The sequence below is a fragment of the Gymnoscopelus braueri genome (assembly GCF_963280865.1).
Source record: "Gymnoscopelus braueri genome assembly, chromosome: 10".
Lineage (NCBI taxonomy): Eukaryota > Metazoa > Chordata > Actinopteri > Myctophiformes > Myctophidae > Gymnoscopelus > Gymnoscopelus braueri.
Window position 1 is genome coordinate 10,684,562 of NC_137611.1, and position 26,665 is coordinate 10,711,226.

Consider the following 26,665-nt stretch of genomic DNA (forward strand, 5'->3'; position numbering starts at 1 on the left):
CGCCCACTTCACACAGGGTGTGATTTTATTTTCTTCTTTTTAATATTATTTTTATTTCAAAAGATTTTCTAAAAAGATTTATACAAATTATTTTTCATACATTAAAAAGAAATTCTAACTATTAAAACAAAATAAATGTCATGAAAAAAATTAAAACAATAATACAAAAAAACAACAACTACAAAGTCGATCTACAGAGTTACAGACCTGTAAGGGTCCTTTTGGTTCCTAACTATCGATCATTTGACAGGCAGGGCCGGACTGGGACCAAAATTCAGCCCTGGCATTTTGGTCCAGACCGGCCCACCACCCCTTGGGCCGTTTTGTCAACGGGGGGGGGGGGGGGGGGGGGAGGGGAGCGTTTTGTTTGTTTCAGCCCAGCCCTGCACATGAACTCTGGAAAGCATCCCAGCCCAAACATTAACGTAACTAATAATTGGGCCGTGCGACCCGGAAATGACCGTAATAATCCTAAAACGGAAGCAAAAATATTTTTCTAAGGAAAAAGGTTTTTGGTTGGCCCAGTGGCCCACTGGCCCAGCGGCCCACCGGGCATTTGCCCGGTACGCCAAATGGTCAGTCCGCCGCTGTTGACAGGGGCACCCCTTCAAGGACCCCTGGGGGTCTCCGGACCCCCAATTTGAGAACCACTGCTTCAACCAGTTTAAGCCCTATAGCCATAATGACAGCGTTTTCACAAATACAGCCGACGACGTACAAGCTCAAAACGTGTCACACTGCCAGCTTGTAACATCTGATCATTTTCGCTGATTGTTCTCCCCCACAGAATAAGGACGGTATAGTATAGGGTCCCTCAGGTATAGAACCTTTTCACTCCCTCAGCGGAGTGTAAAGGTCTCCGCATGCGGGTGCGTGCCGCCGCGCGGGGGTGGCGGAGAAGTGACGGGGAGCAGAGCGCTCATTAACAGCCCTGCCATTAGCAGGCCTATGGAGCGGTGTGGTGATGGAATGTGATGGGCGTCTGGGGAGCGCTAGCTTTTTCCTGCTGACACAGCCGACAGGATGCTGTTTCCAGGTGAATGTGTAATTGAACCCCAGGGGGCGCTGACGCACGCCGTGAGCCCTGAGGAGAACCTTGTACGCAAAGAGCCCAGCTGTGACCATCGCACACCTGTGTGTGTGTGTGTGTGTGTGTGTGTGTGTGTGTGTTTGCACACACCCGCTGGTACCATCATCTTTTTTTTCTTTTGGTACTGAGCCCTGATTGGCCAGAGAGGTTATTTCTCTCTCTCTTTTCCCCTCTCTTTCTCTTCATCTCTCTCTTCATCTCTCTCTCCCTCTCTCTCTCTCCTCTATGTTCTGACTCAGGCGGTGAGTCTATTTTGCATGGGAATCACTATTTAAAGCTGTGTTTGTGTCTATACAGTGTGTGTGTGTGTGCATGCGTGCGTGTGTGAGCGTGTTTGAGAGAGAGTGTGTGTGTGTGTGTGTGTGTGTGTGGGTGGGGGTGTGTGTGTGTGTGTGTGTGTGCGCGTGTGCGTGTGTGTTTGAGAGTGTGTGTGTGTGTGTATGTGTGTGTGTGTGTGTGTGTGTGTGTGTGTGTGTGTGTGTGTGTGTGTGTGTGTGTGTGTGTGTGTGTGTGTGTGTGTGTGTGTGTGTGTGTGTGTGTGTGTGTGCGTGCGCGCGTGTGCGTGTGTGTGTGCGTGTGTGTATGTATGGTGAAGGGCTGCTGAGTTCACATTCAGCCTCCATTCTTTAATCACTGTTTCAACTACAGCAACAACAGTTGAATCACAGCTGGATTCCCTGGCGACATTCAAGACCAGCATGACGTGTGTATGTGTGTGTGTGTGTGTGTGTGTGTGTGTGTGTGTGTGTGTGTGTGTGTGTGTGTGTGTGTGTGTGTGTGTGTGTGTGTGTGTGTGTGTGTGTGTGTGTGTGTGTCAGCTAGTATTTGGAGCTCCAGGGTGTGAGTGTTGCAAGGTTACTGGGGGAGACATTGTAATTGGAGGTGGGAGGGACTAACCCCTAAGATCCTCCATACAGATGTAGAAATACCCACTCCCTCATGAAGCGTTCTGGGGTATGGCACCCAAAATTAGACGATTTTATTATTATTTGTGGCACCCGATACCAGATGCCTTACGTTGTATGTGTATACGACTTGTAAGTATATGTCAGGCTTGAATTGTATGATCCCGTAGTAAGAATAAATAAATAATAATTACCCCGTCCTTTTTGTCTCTCTCCAGGGCACCGTGGAGGAAATCTCTGGACACTTCCTCGTTCTCGTCCAACCACATACAGACAAACGGCTCGAACCAGCTGCAAACCAACCAATGAAGAAAGAGCATGTATGACCAGACTGACAGGGCAATGTTTATTGCAGGAGAGACCTATCCATTGACAAGAGGCTAGGGCGCGCCAGAGGGACATAATGTGACCTAGTGGCGAATACATTTACAAGGAGAAAAGAAAAAAATACAGAAGTCCCGAAGAGATGGTTGGGTTTTGGGTGGGAAAACGTCATAAGACACGGTCACAATCAAGAGATTGTGACCGTGTATGTGTGCATTTTTGGCGGTCTGAGTGCACAGTAAAAAAAGAGTGTCAACAGCCCAACACACTTAGTTTGGAATGGCTCAGAGTAGAAGACAGTCAGAGGGTTAAGCAAATATCAATGGGATGGGTATTAATACTCACCCGGGGTACTCAGGTACTTGCTTCTGGAAGGTGACCAGCTCCTTACAGTATTCATTGTAAAGCCACTTGACTTTAAAGTGCAGGTTCATGTAGTCAGCGCTCTTACACAGACGGTTCTTCTCATGCTCTGCATAGCAAACAGGAGAGAGAGAGGCCTTCCATTATCACTGATGCTCTCTCTCTCTCTCTCTCTCTCTCTCTCTCTTCCCTCCCTCTCCCCCTCTCTCCTTCTCATGTCTCTCACTCTCTTTATCTCTGTCCCTCCCTCTCTCCCGCCTCCCTCTCCCCTCCCTCCAACTTCCCTCTCTCCTTTCTCTCACTTTGCCCCTCCTCTCTCTCTCCTCTCTATCTCCTTTTCTCTCTCTCTCACACTCTCCCTCCTCCCTACTCTCTCCCTCTCCCCTCTCTCTTTCTAATTTCTATCGCTCTCTTCATCTCTCTCCCACTCTCTCTTTATCTCTCTCGCTCTCCCCCTCTTCCTCCCCCCTCTCTCTACCCCCCCCCCCCCTCATACATAACACATTTTCTGTGTGATAAAATGCTCCCTGACACCAACTCATGGCTGCACTCTTCTCCCTTCTCCAGTCCAGTGCTTTTCAATGTGTTTCACGTCACAGACCCCAACAAATGGACATTGAATAGACCCACGGACCCCCGCTTCAAAATATTTTTTCCAAGGGACAAAGTTGTAATTGTAACATGAGAAATAGATTCATAGTATTGACATTGACTGTTAGAATAGTCACTCATTTTTGTATTGTAATAATTTCTAATTAATTGAGTTATAGTGAAATAATGACGCACACGTGCACGGGCACGCACGCACACGCACACACACACACACACACACACACACACACACACACACACACACACACACACACACACACTCACCCTCCATGGCATATCTAATATCTTGTGCAAACATGTTCCACATGACCTCTGCGCTGATCTTGCCCACATTGAGTTCCTGTGGAAACCTGTAAGGAGATGGAACAACATAATTAACTGTGATCCTAAAGGTCTAGCACTTATAGACTGTACATTTATATATACTGTATTATACATTTATACACTGTATATCGTCTCTGTTGGGTGGAAACCTCATAATATATGATTATATATTTATGTCCAAAACTAGCGAGTGTTTTGGGGCGAGCCTTCCTGTTACCTAGGGTTAGGGTTAGGGTTAGGGGTAGCAAAGTGTTACCAGACTCACTGGTTGAGACAGGGGGTGTAGGAGTTCTTGTCTTCTTCTATGATGGAGACAATGAGGGTGATGAGTTTGGACCAGAAGTCCAGGTTCTTGACGGTGGGACCCTGCTCATCTGGAGGGACGACCTTCGCCTGGGGACACACACAGAGAGAGATGGGTGTTATTTATTAGTTTGCTTTTTTACCCCTTTTTCTCCCCAATTTAGTCGTTTTGATGCCTATTGATTCCTCCCCAAACACATTTCTGTGTTGTCCCTGCTGTTGTATCCTATGCTACCAGTGAGGAGCCCCCATCAGGAGGACGTAGAGCCTTCGTTCCTACTCCTCCCGCCCAACACTCCCTGCTGACAGGCTCCGCCCAGCCTATAGGAGTTGCTCGGCTAGCATGGCGAAGATCAGAAAATACGAGAGCAAAAAAATTAATTATAAGGGGTTAGGGCACGGCGATGGCTCTGTCAGTTCATAAGCTACACGTTGTGGGCGTTGTGTGCAGACTTACGGGGTCAGTCTGGTACTCGCGGTTGTAGAGGTCGTGGCAGTTGTTGAAGATGTACTCGTAGGTGGAGTTCAGACAGGCTTTGACGCAGTCTTTCACCACCTGGCTGGCCCTGGGAGGAGCCTGAAGCTCCTGGACCTGAACACACACACAGTAACCATGAGACCATACTACCATGATAACAAACTACCATGATAACAAACCAATGCTGTCATAATTGAACATGAGAAATAGTTGCAGTGAAATAGAACACACACACACACACGCACACGCACGCACAGGCCTGAGTTTGTATAGGGTGATGTTAAGCTTATTCTGGGTTTTATGCCTAAGGACACTTTACTTTGAAACTGGAATATTACAACTGTATCTGAATAGCAGCAATGTGAGTGATCTGTTGGAAAATAACAAAATGAAGGATCTCTCTCTCTCTCTCTCTCTCTCTCTCTCTCTCTCTCTCTCTCTCTCTCTCTCTCTCTCTCTCTCTCTCTCTCTCTCTCTCTCTCTCTCTCTCTCTCTCTCTCTCTCTCTCTCTCTCTCTCTCTCTCATATGCTTGCCTTCATCCTGAAGAAGGTGATGCTGGTGAGCAGATCCACGGTGGACTTGAGGTCCTGCAGTCTCTCAGTACTGCTGGCAGGGAAGTTATTCTACAAAGAAAACAAGTCACCATCATGACATACAGTATTAGCTGACCATTGTCATTCATATAATTGTGATTAACGATTTACTTGTGCGCTTTGAACATCTGAACAAATAAATACAAATTACTTTCCTGTTTGCCTTTTAAGGGATTTGTAAAGAAAATTTGCACAGGGCATATATGACAAATAATTTAAATATACAAAGAAATGACTGACACATACTGCAGTATGTATGTCGTCACTGTTGGGTGGAAACCTTGTATGAACAAAACTTAACTTTTACTTTTCAGGATGTGTAAACTAGAACCAATAATAACGTAGTTATGATTTAGTCACAAGCTCTTGTTAATACTTTTTGGGCAGGTAATATAGGCAAACACTTCCCAAAATGTTCAAAAGCTAGAGAAAATAGTCACCCAATAATGCAACACAAGCTTATAGATCAGCTATTTTTGCAACTTTTGTGGGACACTGTCATAATGACGAAGTATAAAACAGGACATCTATTTATGAAAAAACATAAAAATATGCGACAGCAACGACATTCAGATATGACATTAGCAAACAGCACCAACCACCGATGGCTAACCGACAGTGGCTAACCGAAAGTGCATAATCAAAACTATTACAATTCTAACCCTGCATGCAAATGCAATACAAAAATGTTAGTAAATGGGTGTCAATACCCAGTTGTTACAGACCCGTCTGTAACTCTGAGAGTGTACCAAAATGGACCCTTCAGAGTGAAGTTAACACTGAAGATTTCACTAAAAATCAAATTTCAAAAGTAAAGTCTGTAAAAGTGTGTCAGTACCCTGTACATGGACAGGTCAATCCTCAGAGAGTTGTGCAGCTGGTCCAACAGTTTGACGAACCTCTCCTTCTACAGAGACAAGAAGAAAACACAGAAATTAAAATGGCCTCACAGCCTGTTGTCACCACATTAGACTAAGTCAACTCCAGGGCCGGTTGGCTTGGTTTATCTGGTTGTACCTTTAGAGGGGTTAAAACGTTAAAATTACCCTGATATGCAAACACGAGAGCAGCACATCTAGAGCCCTGAGGGGGAATCCTGGCTTTGGAACTGAGCCGCATATCAAAAAGACTAGAATACAATATCTCCCTTCTCACACGTGACATCACATCAGTGCATCCACGGCAATGCATGGGGGAGATATTACGAGATCTTAGGCTTTTGGTCTTCAGGCAGAGGCTCCGAGCCCCTGGCAGACTCCGGTCAACTACTAATACAATAGAGGGTTGAGAGACGTGGACGACAGGAACTCACGCCAAAGTTGGAGGCAGCGAATCTGTCGGAGGCGGAGACGTTGTTGGTGGACTGGGTGGTGTGGGCGTAGTAGGCGTTGATGTTAGCCAGCAGGGTGCTCATGACCGCTGGTACGCCTGGACACATGTACTTAGAGGACAGGCACGCAAAGTGTCTGCAAGACAAAACACATGTACTTAAGAGGACAGGCACGCAAAGTGTCTGCAAGACAAAACACATGTACTTAACATTAAGACCTGAGGCCGCTTCTAAATATTTTCTAAATCCTAACAGTTTTTCGGAAAAAAAATAATAATAATAATTTTCACGATTTTTCAAAAATAGCAGATCTACAAGCTCGTAGCGCGGCACTCGGTGCCGCGCTATGAGCTTGTATATCTGCTATTTTTGAATAGCCTAAAGAAATTTAAAAGTGACACAGATGCGTTCCAGGTATTAATGGGTTAAGAGGACAGGCACGCAAAGTGTCTGCAAAACAAAACAAAGTGCAAAACTATATATTTACTTCATTGGTCCTCAAACTTTGTTAATGTCAAGGATGCCAGTACCTCGCCCGGACTGGACCGCTGGCCTTGCGGGTCCGGGCACCTATAGGCTACAATATGGCCTGATAGCATGTCGCGGGTTCGAGTCCCGTTCCCGACGGCCTTTGCCGCGTGTCATTCCCCATCTCTCTCCCCCCGTTTCCTGTCTAACACACTTCACTTCACTATCAATAAAGGCATAAAAAGCCTAAAAAATACATCTTTTTTTTTTTCAAAGGATCCCAGTAACTCTCAGAGTTACAGACCCGTAAGCTTCCATTCGGAACTCTCCTCAAGGAACCTTGAGGGTCCCTTTGAGAACCACTGACTTACTTTGACAATAATAAATCAATCATTAAAAAAAAAACCAAAGTTAACTTCATTCAAACCTGGCAACCTGCCCCGTTTTGGGCATGTCGTTGAATCAGATCTAAAAGCTCACAGGTTCTCAAGCTCACATTGTATGGAGGAAGGCTGAACTAAAGCAGAAAGTCTGTAATGCGGACAATGTGAGCAAAGTGCAATAAATTGGGCTTGTCCAAGGTCATGTGTGACACCCTCGTAAATAAAGGATTTATGCTCCAGTGAGAGCTCCTCTGCTCTTGGGAGAACACACACTGGATGCCTCTCTCTCACATGGCGGTATAGGGTTTGCACAGAATATTCGACTATTCGACTATTCGAATATCAAAACCACTATTCGACACTATACATCAAAGTAGAATTATTTTTAATATTAATTTGTATTTTTGATTTTCACATTAAAAGAAATTAAATAAAGCAGTGGCAGTCCAATCAGAACGCACAGCTGCCTTGTAAACAGCCTCCCAGAGCCCATCGATTACCGTTATTTCACCAACCCCCCCAAGGCTTGCAACACTGCGTTTTAATGAGAAATGCAGAGAATCGCTCATTTTTATTGGATGAAAAAAAATATGATATATCACCCACGAAGATTCGGATATTCGAATAATTTTAGATATTCAATGTCGAATACTAAAAATCTGTATTTGTGAATGCCCTACAATAGGTGTGTGACTATTGTAACACCCAGTCTGTAGTCATGTGCAACATTACCTGTGGTTTGTGCTGATGTCATAATAACTATATGCTTACTTTCTTTCTTGTTCTGCATCAGGCAGGATGACTGTAGAATGGTGTATACTGTATGTTTGTATACTGTATATATTATAGGGCTGTCAGAACGAATTTCACTATTCGAAAATAATTCGAATGTGAAAAGAATTTATAACATTCGAATGCTAAAATTGTAGGTCAGTTGCCACCATTGAACAAAACAGGCACTAGCAGGCAGGAACGCACAGAGTGACATTACGTGCGGTGAGAAGTTGTAGCCTATTTCTCTCCTCTTATAAAAAAACCCCAAAATGAACATAAATTAAAGCCATAACCCTTAACTATTATAGTTGGTTTCACTATTGTGTTTAGCCTGTTATTAGAGTGTTTGTATGTGTGCACGTATGTGTTTATTATTGTACTACTATACATTATTTCATATAATTATATATTATATAAAATATTCAAAAATATTTGAATATTAAAAATAAAAAGCATTGAAATTCAAATGGGATTATTGAGGAGAACTGACAGCCCTAATATATTAGGAACCAAATTGACCCTTACAGGTCTGTAACTCAGAAAATGTACAAAATGTGTACACTGAATTAAAATAAGTTTTTTTCCAGTGGGGGCTCCAGAGATAAAAAATGTTGAGAGCCACTGCCATGGACAATGCATTGAACTTCTCCACTTTCTCAAAACGCGGCAGCGAAGGTCCACTGCTGGTGTGAATTCAGTGTAAGAGCCTCCATCCGTGGAGATACTAACGTCATGGCCTGGTAGATGGACTCCACTCCGTAGCGCATGGCGAACTCATCCACGACCTCCTGCGGCGTCTCCTCAAAGTAAACCTTCCAGGCGTCGTCTCCTTTGGCGTCTGGGATCTTCACCACGCCCCCGTTCTGCTCCTCTGTAGTGTACTGGAAGAGGTGCTGCACATGCACATACGCCACAGAGAGTCAGTGTGTGTGTGTGTGTGTGTGTGTGTGTGTGTGTGTGTGTGTGTGTGTGTGTGTGTGTGTGCATGACATTTGTGTGTGTGCGCGAGCGTGCGTGTGTCCGCGTGCGTCCTCTCACACTGACCTCATGCAAACAGGTGTACTGCACATGATAAGGAGAGACTGTTTCTTCTCCTTTGATCTCCACACTGATGTGCATGCGAATGGCTCCGGACACTGCCGACTTATCTGTCCTCTTGTCTGTCAGAGGGAAGACAGACAAACAGACGGTGTGTCAGAGGGAAGACAGACAGACACTTAACCTGTCTGTCTGTCTGTCTGTTAGGGAAGGCAGACAGACAGACACACCTGCTATGGGTTAAGTGGAATCCGTCTCATCTGCATCTGGGTCTTCAACAGGGGTCTTCAACCGGGGTTTCCTGGACCCCTGTTGAAGACCCCTGTTGAAGACCTCACACTTACTGTACAAGGGGTCCGCCAAATTCTTGCGTGATAGGATTTTTCCCCTTTTTTTTTACATTAACCACTTGAATCCTAGCATCCCTGCTCTGAGGGGAACTTTAGCCAAAAGTGGGCTGATCTAAGGTAGAACTCACCCAGGTTGTACCAGACGTCCATCTCCCCGCTGAGCGTTCGCACCTCGATGATGGTCTGACCCAGGAAGTCGTCGCTCTCCCGCTTGAACTTCTGCTTCACGCGAGACTTGATGTCGTCGTCCTCGTCCCACACTCGCACCTTGATGCGGTCCGACGAGTTGTGGCATTCACTACATGAGACAGAGAGAAGAATGTCTCCGTGGTGAAAGAGCACACAGCACTTATGCTATAGAGCAGTGGTTCTCAACCTTTTTAGGCAGCGACCCCTCAAAATAATCATATTTGAACTGTGGACCCCCCACCCTGACAAGCACTTGGAATAGTAGGAGTTGAGGCATTGAATTTTGTTTGACTCGGTTCCACTGATAAATATAGTGAAAAAAATATATATAGTGAAAATAGACGATCTACAAGCTCACAACGCCTTGCAAGGCGTTGTGAGCTTGTAGATGGTACATTTTCAAAATGTTTGCCTTTCTTATATTATTTGACAATTTGGCCAAAGTTTGACCAGTTTTTATGTTATTTCTTTTTAATTACTTTTGATGCACTAATGGTCTTTTTCCCTCAAAAAATAATGTTGGAATAACCCTGGGGGTCCCGACCCACAGGTTGAGAACCACAGCTAGTACCGAAGTCCTGACATCACTCCCACTACCATGGGTTATCTTTTGTATTGGAAATCCCATAGGCAAATCTTTAGATCACGTTAAGGTAACTCCGCACCAAACAGACTCGTCCAGACTATTGCAGACTACTCCAGACTGCAACAGACTGGTATTCGGTTGGCAAAAGTTGGCATTTAAGTCTGTCAGCCGACTGGCCATTCATGTGCTAATTTGACTTTTAGCCTGCCAGCGTTGCCAGGTCTGCTTATTATAAGCGACTTTGGGCTTGTTTCCCTGCAAAGCCACTTAGGGATGTTCCCAGCGTTTTTTCTTCACTGACGTGCAGTGGTGTATTCTTTATTCTTCTTTATTCTTTATTAATTATTAGGATCCCCATTAGCTTCCACAAAGTGGTCGCTAGTCTAAGTAGTGTAAGTAACTAGTACATTTACTCAAGTACTGTACTTAAGTACAATTTTGAGGTACTTTTACTTTACTGGAGTATTTCCAATTGTCTATACTTGTACTCCACAACAATTATTTGAAATGTTTAGTTACTAGTTACTTTGCAGATATAAATCATTATGAAACATACATTAACCTCTTTTGCCCTATTTTATACCTATAAGCTATTTGAAAATAGCAGATCTACAAGCTCACAACGTGTTGCGATGCACGCGTTCTGAGCTTGTAGATCTGCTATTTTCAAACATTTTTGTACTTTTACTTTTGGTACTTTAAGTACATTTTTATACCAATACTTTAGTACTTTTACTCAAGTAAATGTTGAATTCCGGACTTTTACTTGTAACAGACTCAGAGTACATCTATTGCATTCAAGCCTGGAATTTCGTCATTTTAGGGGCAAGGCCACTTGGCCTTTGGTGTTGTAATTTTTTGGAAAGGCCCTGCCCGGTCTTCCTGCCAGGGCAGGAAGGCCATCCAAAAAAATAATAATGATTTTTAAGTCCAAAAATGATTTTTAAGTCCACGGAAATAATGCATTTAACTTGAAGGTTAAGGATCATTGTATTTTAATATATTATAAGAATAGTATAACTATCTGTGAAATATAACCCGTTTATTTCACAAAATAATGTGTTGGCAAATGACCAATATTTAGTTATATAGGTCTCAATATGTCACATTCAGCCCTGGACTTCACTGACTGAAGTAGGGGTCACATTAATCACATTAGATTCACATAATGTATTTTACCCACAATTAATTTTCATTCAAATGAAATGTTAATGAACTTGCACTAATAATGACTTTAGTTGATTTTTCACTCTTTAAAATATAGTATTTCTTAATTATTACAGCTTTTTTTTTTTTCACGATTTTTTATTGTTTTTAAATAATAATAAAAAAGGAACATACAAGATTTCCACCCGACAGCCATAATATATAGCCAATATATGGTTCTGTATCAGTATATGAGTCAGTTTTTGCAGATTTCATTCTAATTGGCTACTATGCCTGCATATGAATTTCATGAGCCTGGGTAGGTCACCCTGGCTTGGCGGAGATATGCCCTGTAGCGCACACTCCGCCAGTGATGTAAAGTAACTAAGTACATTTACTCAAGTACTGTACTTAAGTACACTTTTGAGGATTTTTTACTTTACTGGAGTATTTCTAATTTTCAGTACTTTTACTTCTACTCCATACATCTCTGAGGAAAATATTCTACTTTTACTCCACTACATTTATTTGAAAACTTTAGTTACTAGTTACTTTTCAGATATAAATTATGATATTATGAAACATACATTAACCACTTTAACCCTATTTTATACCTAGGCTATTTGAAAATAGCCGATCTACAAGCTCACAACACGTCGCGAAGCGACGCGTTGTGAGCTTGTAGATCTGCTATTTTCAAACATTTGAGTACTTTTACTTTTGGTACTTTAAGTACATTTTGATACCAATACTTTTGTACTTTTACTCAAGTACTTCTACATTGCAGTATTGATACTTTTACTTAAGTAAAACATTTGAGTACTTTTTCCACCACTGCGCTCCACACAGCAGCAGCAGGTGAAAGCAATTCACTTAAACGAGGGTTGTGTTGCACACCAAAACTGCGCGAAAGTAGGTCAAATCAATCAATCTCTCTCTCTCTCTGGGAGCAACAACGAGAAACAGTGAATGTAGGTTTTCATAGACATGGTCGCTTGTTTCTCTCACATAATCTGGCAACACCGACAGCCCTTTGTTGTCACTGCCACTGCTCTGCCAGTCGGCTAAAAAGCTGAACATGTTCGGTCGGCTCTGGGTCGGCCGAAAAGGTCCCGACGGACCCCCCGACGGACCCCTAACCGACTGGCCGACGCTTCCCGAAGCCAAATCGGCCCAAAGTCGGGCCGATTTGGATTGGTCTGGAGCCAGCTTAAGAACTGTGTTCCAAAAATAAACAAACCACCACGGCGATTTTGTCAGGTATGTAACTTTGTGTCGTTTATGATATTGAGTTACATTTGATAACATCTGTGTTTGCAGAAAAAAAAAAAAATCTTACTCTTTGGATAATTTAGTACTTTTTCACCGTCAGTTGATTCTTCATATCCATACGAGTAAAAATCGCCAGGGTGGCTTGTTTATTTTTGGAACACAGTTCTTATAGGCCTTGGACCCAAAAAACTCTGGCTATGGGACGAGCAGACAGTACAGAATGTACAGTATCTTAAATCGAAAACAGATGAGAAAATAAGCGTTTCAATGCTCAACATGGAAGCAGAGATGATAAAATAATGATTCCATTATTACTCTACACAGCAACTGCTTTTCTCTAAGAAGCACATTCACTTCAAAGTGCCCAGTTAATGAGCAGCGGAGGAAAGTTTTGGGAGCACACTGGGTGAAATTTATGAAACCAACTCGTACACAATTATTTTTTTCAAGGCTGCTGGAATGTATTTTTACCCACATATGCCACAAAAAACAAAAAACTCTGCAGAAACCTATATTGCTCATTAAGTGAACGAAACACAAAGCGAGTTGTTGAGACTATTTATGTTGTACTGTTCAGACTGTTCCCTCGTTGGAGCTTTCTTCTCACCTACACACTGCCATCAAAGAGGCGCCTGCAATTTGCAACTGGACCTAGACTTCTAGCTTGCCAAAAGAAATGACCCCCTACTGTTTGTCTGTGAATACACTTTTATTGCTCCTAGTATTTATGATCTTTGTGAATTGTCTTGATGAATTGAATACACAGGACCACAATGGAAGCAAGCCCTGAGGGCTTTTTGTGTTATCCTTTTAGCATTGTACTGTATAACTGAACCTCTGTACTTTTTGCAAACTGTTAATAAAGTATTCAATCAATCAATCACACATAAAGCGACGTAGCCACGTAATTTGGTGACGCATCCAATCGGACCCACCGGGGGAGCGGAAAACCGCAACTTTGAAAGCTAAGGCCTACGGTCGCTAGGGGGCGAGACAAAAAGTAATCGATAGTAATAATCGCTTAGAAAATAATCAGTAGTTGCACCTCTAGCTGGGTTGTCACCCCACCATGATGTGCCAAAGTGAATCCTTAGACACACCCCCCATACGTGGCCATAAAGTATTTTCAGAGGCTCATTGTGTACTAAGTACTCACAAGTGGAAGTTCTCTTCCCACACTGGGTTCAGGTTGCCATAGATGGTCTTGGTTCTCTTCTTGGTCTTGCCCACCTGAACAGTGACGTATGGATCACTGGAGCCCGTCTTATCTTTAGCCTGCAGGCCCTGGGCGCACGCCACTAACCAATGAGAGAGAGGCACATTATGACACCACTAACCAATGAGAGAGAGGCACATTATTACACCAGGCCTACCGAGACCGGTACTCAACCGGTACCATACTAGAACCGGTACCACCACATTCGATACTACCGATACCCTACAGTAGTATAGTAGGGAATAAGTACCGTTTTGTCATGCTGTGTAACTAGTGTGATGATTTGGACTGATCTAGAATCAGCACAAATTAAGGCAGCACTGGCAGCAGGCTCTCAGAATGAAACCAAGTGTCCCTCTGTAGTAAACCATTGTTTTAAAAATACCATTAATGTCATTGACATTTTTTTCATCATTATCAGTTCAAAAACCCTGAGGAAGACTGTATTTGTCGAAACGTTGGTTTCATTTCATTCGAATTAAACTTTCTGCATCGTGGCTAATAGCTGTGCGGCCTCATCCTTGTCAACATTATTATCTGCCGTGGCCAGCACCTCATCAACACAGGTGTGCGCTCCTTACTCTGTGTTTTCCTTATCATTATCAGTTCTGGCATCGTTTAGGCACCTTCTTAAAAAAAAGAACAGTTTAGCAGCAGTTTAGTACAATATTGTTCAAATTGGCCTTAGCGAAAACAAATCTATTATGTACGTTTTTGTATTGAAAAGTATCGGTTCTGGCACCGTTTAGGCACCGGCACCGGTTAAAAAATACTGCTTTAGCCCCGTTATCGGATAAAACCCAATAGATACCCATCCCTCCTCACCCGTGATGCTGATCTTGGCCGACCACTTGGAGGTTCCGTCCAGCACGCTCTGTTTGATCTGTTTCATCTGCGTGGCGTGCACGGTCTTGGCCAGGGCGAACACCTCCTGGATCAGCTCAAAGATCTCCGGCTTGTTCCTCTCCCGGATCTTCATGCGGTCCTTGAGCACCATGATGATGTTCTGGGTGCGGTCCTCCGCCCCGTGTTTGGAGCTCTTCTCTGCCGCTCCTGATGGAGAGAGAGGAGGAGGGAGGGAGGAGGGAGGGAGGGAGAGGAGGGAGGGAGGGAGGGAGGAAGAGGAGGACAACAACAATTTAGGCATTTAGCAGATGCTCTTATCCGGAGTGACTGACAATAAGCAAGGTAAACACATGCATAGAATGCAGAGAGACAGTGTAGTGTCTCAGTAATCTAGGATCACAGTTAAACAAAGAACCTAGCATCAGTCTAAGCAATATACTAAAATAGAAAAAAACACTTATCTGTACATTGAAACTAAAGGATACCAGGTAAACAATTAACCCAGCATCTGTCTAAATCAGTGGTTCTCAAACTTTTTCATGTCAAGGACCCCAAAATTGACACTTATTAGCCCGCGGACCCCCCATTTGAAAAGATATGCCAGGGACCCCCATAAGAGAAGATATTTACGGCTCTAGCAGTGATTCTAATTTCAAGGACCCCCAGTTTGACATGCATTAGGCTACGGAACCCCATTTAATGGCATTTCTATCTCTGAGACCCCAATTTATATTGTAAAATCAATGTCAATTTTACTCTGAGAGTGCACAAATGGAACCAAATGGACCCGTTGAGTTACATACCCATAAAAGGTTCATTTGGTTCCTAACTATCATTTAGCCGGGCACCCCCTGGGACTCCCTCAAGGACCCCTGGGGGTCCCAGGACCCCACTTTGAGAACCACTGGTGTAAATAACACATCTAAATTGCATTTTTAACATTGTAGTCAAGAAAAAACAACCCTAAATAGCAAAATTATGAGAACGAAAATGACCAAGGCTATGTCTGCATGGTCGTCATACTGTATCTAGGTCAAGAGCACTTGCATTATTAGTGCAAGTGCTAAGGGCTGAGGCTAGCAACTACAAAAGATACTAAACTACAAAGCGACTATACGCATATCTGTCGCCGAGTTGCTGTTTAAGTGTTGCACGACACGCTCATTCACATCATCAAGCGTGAGTCTGACAAGCAAAAATATAAAGGCTTGGTTTTAAACATACAGTAGCCTTTGGCTAGGAATTGGCTGAGAGAAATAATTTCCCCTGAATGTGAGGAGAGAGAAGGTGAGTGGAAATGATTAAACAACACTTGTTGGTTTTGTAGCTGCTGGTTAACCAGGTTTGAAGCTGAAGCCAGCTCAGTTTGGTTTTGTAGCTTTGTAGTGAGCATCAAAAGCTACAAGTGTTTTATTTTGTAGCTTTGTAGCGAGCATCAAAAGCTACAAGTGTTTTATTTTGTAGCTTTGTAGCGAGCATCAAAAGCTACAAGTGCTTCCATTGAAAATGAATGGCAGCCTGTAGCTTTGTACTGTAGCTACTAGTGTGTGAACCAGGCGGCAAGCATCCGGTTTTTAAAATGAAGCCAATAAGGAAGTGCCAAATTCCCTGCAGTTCTCGTTAATGGCCTCCATAGCAGGTTTCGCTATTTCCCCTCCTGCGGGCTGCAGTACAATTACAGTACCACGCCATTGATTGCAATGGGGATTTGACCTGGACTTTACAGTTGATTTTATTGCCTTAGTAAACATTGTCATAAATACTTGATGCTTTCAGTCGCTAGTTTAAAGTCTTCTTTCAATTACCATGATATGTGTTTTTTTTTGGTAAGTTAAGGTCCCGTAAATTTTCAAATTGAAAAAATAGCCGATCTACAAGCTCACAACACGTCACACTACTCGTGTGTGACACTGTAGTATGACAAAGTAGGGCATTCATTTACCAAAAAAACATAAGGAGTTGAAATGTGGAGATACGAGGTTTCTGCCCGACAGCAATTAAATCCTTCTTGTAAGATAGCAGACAGTGGAATGATAAATAAATAGCATCGATTGAACCGCAAATCAGCGCGGGGGGATCGGATAAATAGCCTCTCCTTTTGAGAGTGAATTAGTGAAAGGGCCGTACGGAAATGTAGCCCCTGAGTTTTAGATGTGAGAGAGGGGAGCGAGGCATGCTGGGGGATGACAGACCATTACTCAGGAGATAAATTGGAAACGAAGAAGGGAGGGGGGGGGGGTCGGAAGACAAGAATAATGGGATGTCAATCGAGCCGGGGGGATACAGGGATACAGGCTGAGCCGCCAGCTGAAATGGCTTTGTGGAAGAATGGGTCTGTGTGTGAGAGAAGAATGTGTATCTCTGTGTGTGTGTGTGTGTGTGTGTGTGTGTGTGTGTGTGTGTGTGTGTGTGTGTGTGTGTGTGTGTGTGTGTGTGTGTGTGTGTGTGTGTGTGTGTGTGTGTGTTGGGGGTAGTACACATACACGTATGCATACTGTACCAGTTTTCAATTTAGCAAACTCGTTCCTTATCACATTTCATTGACTATGCTGCTGTCCTCTATTTGGCCGGGTAGAAGTTAACCTGGCGTCACCAGGCTTTCTGTTAAAGTGGAAAGCCTGCTTTTCATTCAGAATGACCGGACCACAGTGTGGTCCGGTCCAGAGCCTGCATGCCTTCCGTATCCGCTAATTTGCACACGCGCGCACACACACACACACACACACACACACACACACACACACACACACACACACACACACACACACACACACACACACACACACACACACACACACACACACACACACACACACACACACACACACACACACACACACACACACACACACGATATGCACTATTTCCGTGCCTGGATCAGCAGCCTGCAAAGCGACTTGAACCCAGTTCAGTGGAAGTTAGCCTACTAACGTTAGCTAGCCTAACGTGCACGTCATAGTCCAGTATTTCTATGTGCAATTTGGAAACGGGTCAATAACCTATTCTGTCCACGGCTTGCCAACTCGGGCGGCGTGACTCGTCGAATTCATCCCTTCTTCTTCATCCCTTTATCTTTTTATGGAAACAACAAAAACGACGGAGCTTGCACAAAAACTAATTCCACCCACTGTTTTACACCTGTAAACCCTGTGATGTGACAATAAAGTTGTGAATTCTGATTCACAAAAGTCCTTACTTTGCAGGCAGTCGGCGTTGAGCAGGTCCTGGCACTTGTCGTGGCACTTGACGCCGCACTCGGAGCAGCGCATGCCCTGGCGGGCGATGCCCCACAGCAGACCCTCGCACTCGTAGCAGTAGGTGGGCGTGGTGGCCGTCCACACCTCGAAGTTGTGCGGCGTGGTGGAGGAGATGGGGTAGATGAGCGCCTGGAGGGTCTTCTTGTACACGTGACTCTTCTGCAGAAGGAGAGAGGGTTTCACACAATACAACTCATTAGCCGTCTCTACGTCAGCGATTCCCCACTGGGCTCACGGCTAGGATAGTGCAACACACTAGGGCATTAACGAATAGTGATTTATGGTATTCGAATTATTCGACCCAAAAGTATTCGAATATTCGATTATTCGATTTGATTATAAAAAAATAATTTTTTTCAATTGCATTGATGACTCGACTCAAGGAATGCGAGTTGACGTCACACCAGAGCTCACAGCTGCATGTCTGCTCTAGAAAAGCCACTAAAAAAAAAAAATCTTAAAAAAAAGAAATAGTCGAATAGTGGTTTGATAGTCGAATAGTCGGTTTGATATTCGAATATTCGAATATTCGACTATTCTGTGAATGCCCTACAACACACTGAGGCTTTAATGTTAATATGACATTAATATTAAAACGTTAATGTAAAAAGAAATGTCCTAGAAAATTTTCTTGAAAAATGAGTTTTCATTGTGATACAGATAAATAGGAACATAAGTATGCTATGTTGTTTCCATTGATCCAAGCCAGAACACCAGTGGTCAGATGGAGGGGCCACAAACACTGGTCGGGAACCACTGGCCTACGTATTGTGCCATCATTTTACTAAGATATATGATTTTTTTCCCACGGTATGTCATTATTTTTCTATGTAGTGAATATGCAAAGAGTCCAGCAGAACCCACCAGCTCCTCGTTGCCCAGAGTGGTGGACGCCATGGCCGACGTGATGCCAGCCTTACGGGAGTTCTGCACCAAAGACTGAAGGAGGAGGAGGGGGGACACACAGGAGAAAAAAAGCGGTCCAAAGTACAATTACTATAAGTACATTTGGTGTAGATTCTTACAACACTAGAATCTCTTTGCAATTTTTATGAAGGGGTTCAAGCTGTTAACCACTTAAATATCTTCAAACAGAATGTATGCATGTATGGATGTATCAGTGTGTGTCAGTACTCACCATGATGCCTGATGCCTGATGCGGCCACACAGCAGACATGAAACAGACAAGGCAGAAGAAAAGTGAAGTTAAGTTAAGTGAAAAGAAGCAGTAAAAGGAAGAACAATTCTTAGCATGTTATAAGCGTTTTTAAAGGTTTCATGACGTTCAGTTTTACCACACATTAAAAGTCTTTGTCATGGTCCTTCAAACGTGTATAGAAAGTTTTAACAAAAAATTCCACCCCATTGATCCATGGCAGGTGTTTTTCTCTCACATTTCTAAAGCCTTTTCAACTGCAATGAAAAAAGAAATCTTTGCCTGCGGGTGTCGCTGGTGAGGGATTTTGCCTGTCAATCATCGCCTCTGCTCCGCACCCCCCAAAGGAAAGGATAGGGGAGGGGAGGGGCAAGGAGGAGAGTGGGCGGGATTAATCGGCTGTGACCTCACTGTCGAAGGGCCAAGCTCAGATTACTTTTCAGCCTAATTATTCAGAAAACCCCAGACCACAGAAAATCCACTGAATGTTCAAAGTTCAGATTTTTTGGGTGTAATTGAGGTCATAAAACCCCCAAAAAAACATAAAAAATAAAAAAAAAGTGAAAATGAATGTCATAGAATGTTTTTGGTGTATGTTATTATAACAACGCATTCTCACACTACCAAGACGGCAAACGAGTGACGGATTTGACCAAACGGCAAAAGTTTGACGTCTCGGCGCTGAGTCGGGTGAAGCAGACTTCACAACGTTCGGCACGGCGACTAACTCGCCGGCGCCTCTCGTGGCTCAAGTTCGCTTTAGTTTAGACGGCACACCTCCGTCGTTTATTTTTTTATTTTTTCCCCCAAACATTTCAGGTCACATTTGTCCCACTAAGTCACTATAGGCTGTTTGGGGAGTGATAGTGTGCAGGTTATACAATGTGTATTTACATGTACAGTATAGCCTATGCTTACGTTTGTATATACAGTATGTGTGTGCACGCTTGTGTGTGTGTGGCGTGCGTGTTTGTGTGTGTGTGTGTGTGTGTGTACACACTACAGTATACGTGTTCCTGCATTTGTGTGTGAGTGGGTGCGTGGGTGCGTGAGTGTGTGCACGTGCACACACACGTGTCTGTGACACGGCGTGACCTCTATTAAAGGAAGTGGTGTAATCTATAATTCCTCCTCTGTAAAGTCGGTCGACAGCAACGATTTATAAAATCACTTGTGCTAAAATGTTGATGTCCTCACAAGTAATACAAAGTGTGTGCGTGTGCGCAAAGAGTGTGTGTGTGTGTGTGCGTGCGTCTCACCAGGTCTCGGCAAACAGGGCCATTCGTCTTGCGCATGTCAGGCATGCTGTCGATACTGTACAGAGCTCCTCCCATTATGCTGAACGACAAGGATGACAAACAAACCGTTTATATTTAAATGTGTGTCCATCCATGTTCACCGCGGTGCTTAACCGCCCGTTGCTGTTGTCCCCGAGAAGCTAAAGATCAGGCTGTGGCCTGTGTGATTATAATGTATACCCACCAGTCCAATTCCCTTCTGGTTTGTCCAGTGGTGTAAAGTAACTAAGTATATTTACTCAGGTACTTTTCAAAAATAGAAGATCTACAAGCTCATAGGACGGCATGAAGTGACGCGCTGTGAGCTTATATATCTGCTATTTTTCAATAGCCAACCATGTGCTACATATATTGTATATAGCTAAAATCTAACTTGACACAGATGCTTTCCCGGTTTTAATGGGTTTTAATGTCTAATATAATGTACATACCTGCTGCTACTGCATGTTCATGCACCTTATATTTCAAATCAAATCAAACTTTATTTATATAGCACATTTACAACAATAGAAAAGTGTTGTACATGGAGGGCAACAACAGATAGCCACTCTAACCCATTCAATCCGGGAACACATCCGTGTAATTTATTTATTTATTTGGCTATTCAAAAATAGCAGATATACAAGCTCAAGCTCATACTGTAGTTATGTGTCAAACCTCACACTAAACCAGCTGGATTAAGCTATGGCGGCTATTTTTGCTACTTTTGCACAACATTCTTACACGACGAAGTAGGGCATTCATTCACAAAAGAAAAAAAACATCAACAACAGTTGAAATATGGAGATACAAGGCCTCTACCCCGACGGGCGCCAATTTGTGGCTGAACTGTATGGCGGCTCATCAGTATGCACCGCACCGCACCCCCGCTTCTGGTTCCTCTCTCACAAATGAGCTGCCCCCCCCCCCCCCCCCCCCCTCTCTCTCTCTGCCCAGGGCAGTGTGCCACCGGTCAATACCCGCTGGCGCTGGCACACTGCCAACGGGCAAGACAAGCCTCTGGGTGAGGATTAAAGAGGATGCCTACACCGGTGGAGAGAGAGAGAGAGAGAGAGAGAGAGAGAGAGAGAGAGAGAGAGAGAGGGCTCATTTTTAGCACAGATTCGCACAAAAAACTATTGAGGAGGGAGACCACTGTACACGATGAAAAATAATTTAAAAAAAATCTATCGATTTCTCACGCCATGGAGACTTTCATTCATGAATTCATGGATTTTTTTTATTTTTTTTTGCATTCCTAAGCCAATAATTTGAAGTCTTTCTGGGGGTGAACTATCCCTTTAATGCCATCATGTGTATGTTTTTACAACTTTTGTATGGGCAAACAAACATACAACTATAGCTGAAAATTGTACAGACTACTTTCGAGTGTAAAACTCTTCCTCTGGCACAGATTTACTACCACCAGTGCCGCAGCAAATTATTTAGAATTATTCTAAACCACTTAAAGCCTAGCCTTGTTGTGAGCCTGTCGATCGGCTATTTCCGCCGGAAGAGATTTGGTGTAGAGGGAGAACAGGAGGGGGCCTAGTGTAGACCCCTGGGGGACTCCGGTCAATGAGTATAGGGTTTGCATTTCAGGGGCGCTGTTTTGTTGGTTAACACAGACTAATGGACATATTTTTAGGACATTTTTTTAGCCCTTATTTGATAGAGAGAGTAGGGTAGTGACATACTGCACATGGAACTGGGGGACTGGCTGAACAGGGCATTTTGCCCCTCCTGTACGTGGTATAAGTGGGTGGCATGGCACCCTAGGGTGCCGTGATGCAAGTCCAGGGGTGGCGCAGAATGCTTTGATAATATTTGGAATTCATCAATATCAGTTTAACCACCTTAGACCCTCTATACTTAGTAAAACGGACCTGAGGTGCACTGTACTTGATGCATTATTTTTTCCATCTACACCAAATCTCTTCACCAAAAACAACAGATCTACAAGTTCACAAGTTGTGAGCTTACAGATCTGTTGTTTTTGGTGAACGTTCCCCCCCAGAATAGGGATGCTGGGTTTCAAGTGGTTAAAGTATAAAGTTAATTTCAATCTGGAAACGGATGTCAAGTATGTCAAGTTTTCCTCTTGACATACTGTATCTTAAGGGGAAAGATTTACATGTTTATATGTACTGTAATATGACATAAGATGTACAGTAAGGTGCTATAATTCAGTAGTGCCGTGGATGAAAAAGTGATTTACAGGGGTGCCCTGAGCCAAAAACGTTTGAGCACCACTGCCCCTAGAATAGATGCATTTCTGTCACATATTTTCTAGACTTGTACATATCATCGCTTGTGGCAATCAGGTCCAATATTTTAGTTCAGTGACCATGGAGCTAAAGAATGGTTCAGAAGCGGCGTTCATGTTCACTCTTCCTTTGGAGTGAATAGACTCCAACCTGCTTCCGGTCTTCTAAAAGCGGCCGCTACTTCACGCAGATACAGGACGTATCTGCGTCTTGGACAATAACTAGCAAGGATGAAGGAAATAATGTCTGTCATAAGGGAAGTGCAGGTGGATTATTATTACTCACCCTCCTTTACCGAACCACAGCGAGACGGACTGCGGACCTCGAGTCTGAGAGACAAAAAGAAGGAAGGATGGAGTTAACCAGGGAGAGAGAGAGAGACACACACAGAGAGAGAGAGAGATACAGAGAGAGAGAGAGGAAGAGACAGTCATCTTCTAAACTAAGGTAAATAAAAAGCCATCCAATCCCTGTCCACCTACTTCCTGTCCCCTCCTATGACCTCTGGCCTCAGCCAACACACAGACCAGGCTTTGCTCTCCGCCTCAGAGTAAAGTGGATATAAAACATGTCTTAATAAAGACCACCATGTGAAAAAACACAATAATAATCTAATCCCACTCCCATGTGTTATTGGACCTTGGGTCGATAGCCAGCGGTGGAAAGTAACTAGTAAGTACATATACTCAAGTACTGTATGCAAGTACAAATCTAAGGTACTCCACTATATAGGTATAGTTCTACTCCACTACATCTGAGGCAAATATTGTGCTTTTTACTCCAATACAATTATTTGACAGCTTTAGTTACTATTTGTAGATTTAGATTATTAATAATCTATAACAGTAATTAATTAATAATGAGCTTCTAAATGTATTGAAAATAGCAGATCTATGAGCTCATAATTCGTCGAGCTTGTAGATTGGATAGTTTCAAATAAATAAATAAATACAACTGAAGCATAAAATAGGGCTCAAGTGGTTTAATGATAAATAATTATAGTCCAATAACATGTCACCGTATATATTATTTTGACTTTTACTTTATATTGACATCAAAGTTTATTTTGATGTCAATGCTTTTACTCAAGTAAGATTTTGAATACAGGCCTTTTACTCGTAACCGAGTATTTCTACATTGTGGTGTTGATACTTCAGTACTTCAGTAAAAACTCAAGAGTACTTCTCCCCAACGCTGGTTATTAGACGTTGGGTCGATAGAGCAGCTGGCAGGGCCTGTAAAAAGAGTTATGGCTCATCATCCACAACCTTGAGAGGAGAAGCCTCCATCCCATCCTGCATTAGACTTATAGCTGCATGGAGAACCATCTGCATTAGACTTATAGCTGTATGGAGAACCATCTGCATTAGACTTATAGCTGCATGGAGAACCATCTGCATTAGACTTATAGCTGCATGGAGAACCATCTGCATTAGACTTATAGCTGCATGGAGAACCATCTGCATTAGACTTATAGCTGCATGGAGAACCATCCCAACCTGCATTAGACTTATAGCTGCATGGAGAACCATCCCAACCTGCATTAGACTTATAGCTGTATGGAGAACCATCCCAACCTGCATTAGACTTATAGCTGAATGGAGAACCATCCCAACCTGTATTAGACTTATACTGTAGCTGTGTCTGTCAAAAATAGCAGATCTACAAGCTCACAACACTTCCGTTCCAGATCCATCCAGCTTATAGATTGGCTATTGTCAAATAGAAGTATAAAATAGGGCTTAATTGGTAAATGTATATTTTGTAATAATAATAATAATAATAATAATAATAATAATAATAATAATAATAATTTGTAATAAAAATCTAAATCTACAAACTAACTCGTAACAAAATCTTTCAAATAATTGTAGTGGAGTAAAAAGTACAATATTTGCCTCTGAGATATAGTGGAGTAGTACCTAAATTGTCCTTAAGTATAGTACTTGAGTAAATGTACTTTACACCACTGCAGGGGCTTAAAGGACATCTTCTATTCATATAATAGGTCCTCACTAATACTCATGATAAAATGGTACAATTTTTTTCTACTTGGTCTGTGTCTCATAGGAGGGCTGTGGACAGTCCAGAAAGCCGTCTACAGTGACATCATCGTTAGGCATGATATTTTTTTCCAACAAGATTTCAAATTTTTTATTTCGATTTTTATTAACACGAGAACAATGGCTTCTTTTATTGCATTGCAACTTTCCAGGAATAGAAAGCCAGCAGTTTCTATTAGCTTGGATTCCCCATTGATGATATCACTGGTAGACGGGACTCTGAACTGTCCACAGCCCTCCTCTGAGACACAGACAGAGTAGATTTTTTTTTACCATTTTATCATGAGCATTAGTGAGGACCAATTATATGAATATAGGTTGAAAACCGGTGAAGTCGTCCTTTAAGGCTGCATGGGGGCGGGGCCACAAGGACCCTGACAAGGCAAAGTGATTCACACACAAACATAAAAATCTAAACTCAACGGAGAACAGCTGTTCCATTTATGTAAACATTATATGCCCTGTTGTGGGAAGCATGTACCTATAGGGTTTGATTAACGGCCATACACATTACAGTAGGTAGTGCATCGTGTTGCGCCGTACAGTCTTGAACGCAGCAGTAGGCTTCGCCGATTTACAGAATGTAATGTCACAATTGGCGGTGCAGTTAAAGCTGCACTATGTAACTTTCCTCTTCTACCCCGGATTTGAACCTGTGGTGCTGAATGTTTTACCATTGAGGCAATAGAGCCTGTCTGCTTGTACAGTATCTAAATATACCAATGTAAGAGAAGGGTGGACAAATACAACCACCCCAATTGTACAAGTTACAGACCTGTTAAGGGTCCATTTAGACCCCATGGTGGTCCCCAGACCCCACGTTGAGAAACAATGGGACTTTTACGCATCATCCGCCCCGAGGAGCCAATCAGGTTGTACCCACCTGTCAGTCTGCTCCAATCAGAGGGGCCGACCAGAATGCATGCAGCGAGTGTTGCTATGGCAATGACATGAAACTGGAAGGAAAGCAAAATGGTGGGCAAACAAACAAACAAACAAACAAACAAGCAAACAAACAAGCAAACAGAAAAGAAAAACAAAAGCCGAAAATAGAAGAAAACAAAAACGGCAACATATACATAACATAAACATCAAAGCAAGCAATTAATCATCTACAAAAAACTGATTTAAAAGGTAATGAATAGAAAAATAAATATGTAAATAATTAAATGCAAAGTGAGAACTGGTCAAGCAGAACTAAAATGTGTGAAGAATTAAGCACTTTCTGTGGCAAACCGCAGTCATACTGTGCTGTACTGTAGGTCCCTCCGTCACCCCCACACTCAAAATGAAATACTTAAAAAAATACCCTCACCATGTTCAGTCAGTATTTAAAGAAATCTTTTTGAAATATTAATATCCTAGAATATGAAACATTAAGCGGCCTGCACTGCGGCGTCTAGCAGGAATGCAGTATGATCAAAATAGAACTGAGATACCCTATCTGTGGGCATCAATAATTCACCTTGCATACATATTTCAAAGACTTTGTTAAGTACTTCCAGTGGTGGTCACATCGCATCACAGCCCTTCTGGAAGCAAGGTGTGGTCTTTGAGACGAAAGGAGAAGAGGACTGACTGAGGGGGAACACGTAACTTAAGCTTAATTTAATTTAGAATGAACTTATACTTTATATTTATACGACAACAAATGGCTTATTTTCAAGTGGATGTGGTTTTTCGACATTGAAAAAAAAAAAAAAATGTCGTATGATGTTGGCCGAAACAACAACATATCGTCACTGTCGGGTGGAAACCACAGGGTCCTATTTTGCGTGTCTTAAGTACCAAGTCTTATGACTTAACTAAAGACCTGGAGGCGTGGCCAATGCTGTTTCACTACTTTGAGTGGCCAAACAGTATTGGCCACACCTCAGTTCAGTTAAGTCATAGGACCTGGTACTTAAGACGCGCAAAATAGGGCCCATCCAAAACGGTTAGTGTTCTAACCTGTGTTCCAATGGATCCAATGTAGTCGGTTCAATATCGTCTGAAACCCACAGACATACTTACCCACTTTCACTTTCAAAATCCTTCAAAACACTACTTTTGTG

The 26,665-nt window shown here is 42.9% G+C and overlaps 2 protein-coding genes across 2 annotated transcripts in view; both read right to left on the minus strand.

Moving 5' to 3' along the window:
• Nucleotides 1–26,665, minus strand: part of sirt6 (sirtuin 6) — a 372,587-nt gene that overhangs the window by 126,005 nt on the left and 219,917 nt on the right. The window lies entirely within an intron of this gene.
• LOC308093353 (protein unc-13 homolog A-like) overlaps nucleotides 1–26,665 on the minus strand; it is a gene marked incomplete at both ends in the record, with an annotated part of 78,909 nt that overhangs the window by 19,328 nt on the left and 32,916 nt on the right. Inside the window, 17 exons of the mRNA XM_080439688.1 lie at nucleotides 2,190–2,286; nucleotides 2,665–2,791; nucleotides 3,559–3,644; nucleotides 3,884–4,011; nucleotides 4,379–4,513; nucleotides 4,934–5,023; nucleotides 5,832–5,900; nucleotides 6,306–6,459; nucleotides 8,678–8,841; nucleotides 8,993–9,108; nucleotides 9,465–9,634; nucleotides 13,686–13,827; nucleotides 14,571–14,798; nucleotides 17,788–18,007; nucleotides 18,713–18,787; nucleotides 20,264–20,342; nucleotides 22,834–22,877. Coding sequence (XP_080295814.1) covers nucleotides 2,190–2,286; nucleotides 2,665–2,791; nucleotides 3,559–3,644; nucleotides 3,884–4,011; nucleotides 4,379–4,513; nucleotides 4,934–5,023; nucleotides 5,832–5,900; nucleotides 6,306–6,459; nucleotides 8,678–8,841; nucleotides 8,993–9,108; nucleotides 9,465–9,634; nucleotides 13,686–13,827; nucleotides 14,571–14,798; nucleotides 17,788–18,007; nucleotides 18,713–18,787; nucleotides 20,264–20,342; nucleotides 22,834–22,877 — 2,124 coding nt within the window. The remainder of the gene's footprint in view (nucleotides 1–2,189; nucleotides 2,287–2,664; nucleotides 2,792–3,558; nucleotides 3,645–3,883; nucleotides 4,012–4,378; nucleotides 4,514–4,933; nucleotides 5,024–5,831; nucleotides 5,901–6,305; nucleotides 6,460–8,677; nucleotides 8,842–8,992; nucleotides 9,109–9,464; nucleotides 9,635–13,685; nucleotides 13,828–14,570; nucleotides 14,799–17,787; nucleotides 18,008–18,712; nucleotides 18,788–20,263; nucleotides 20,343–22,833; nucleotides 22,878–26,665) is intronic.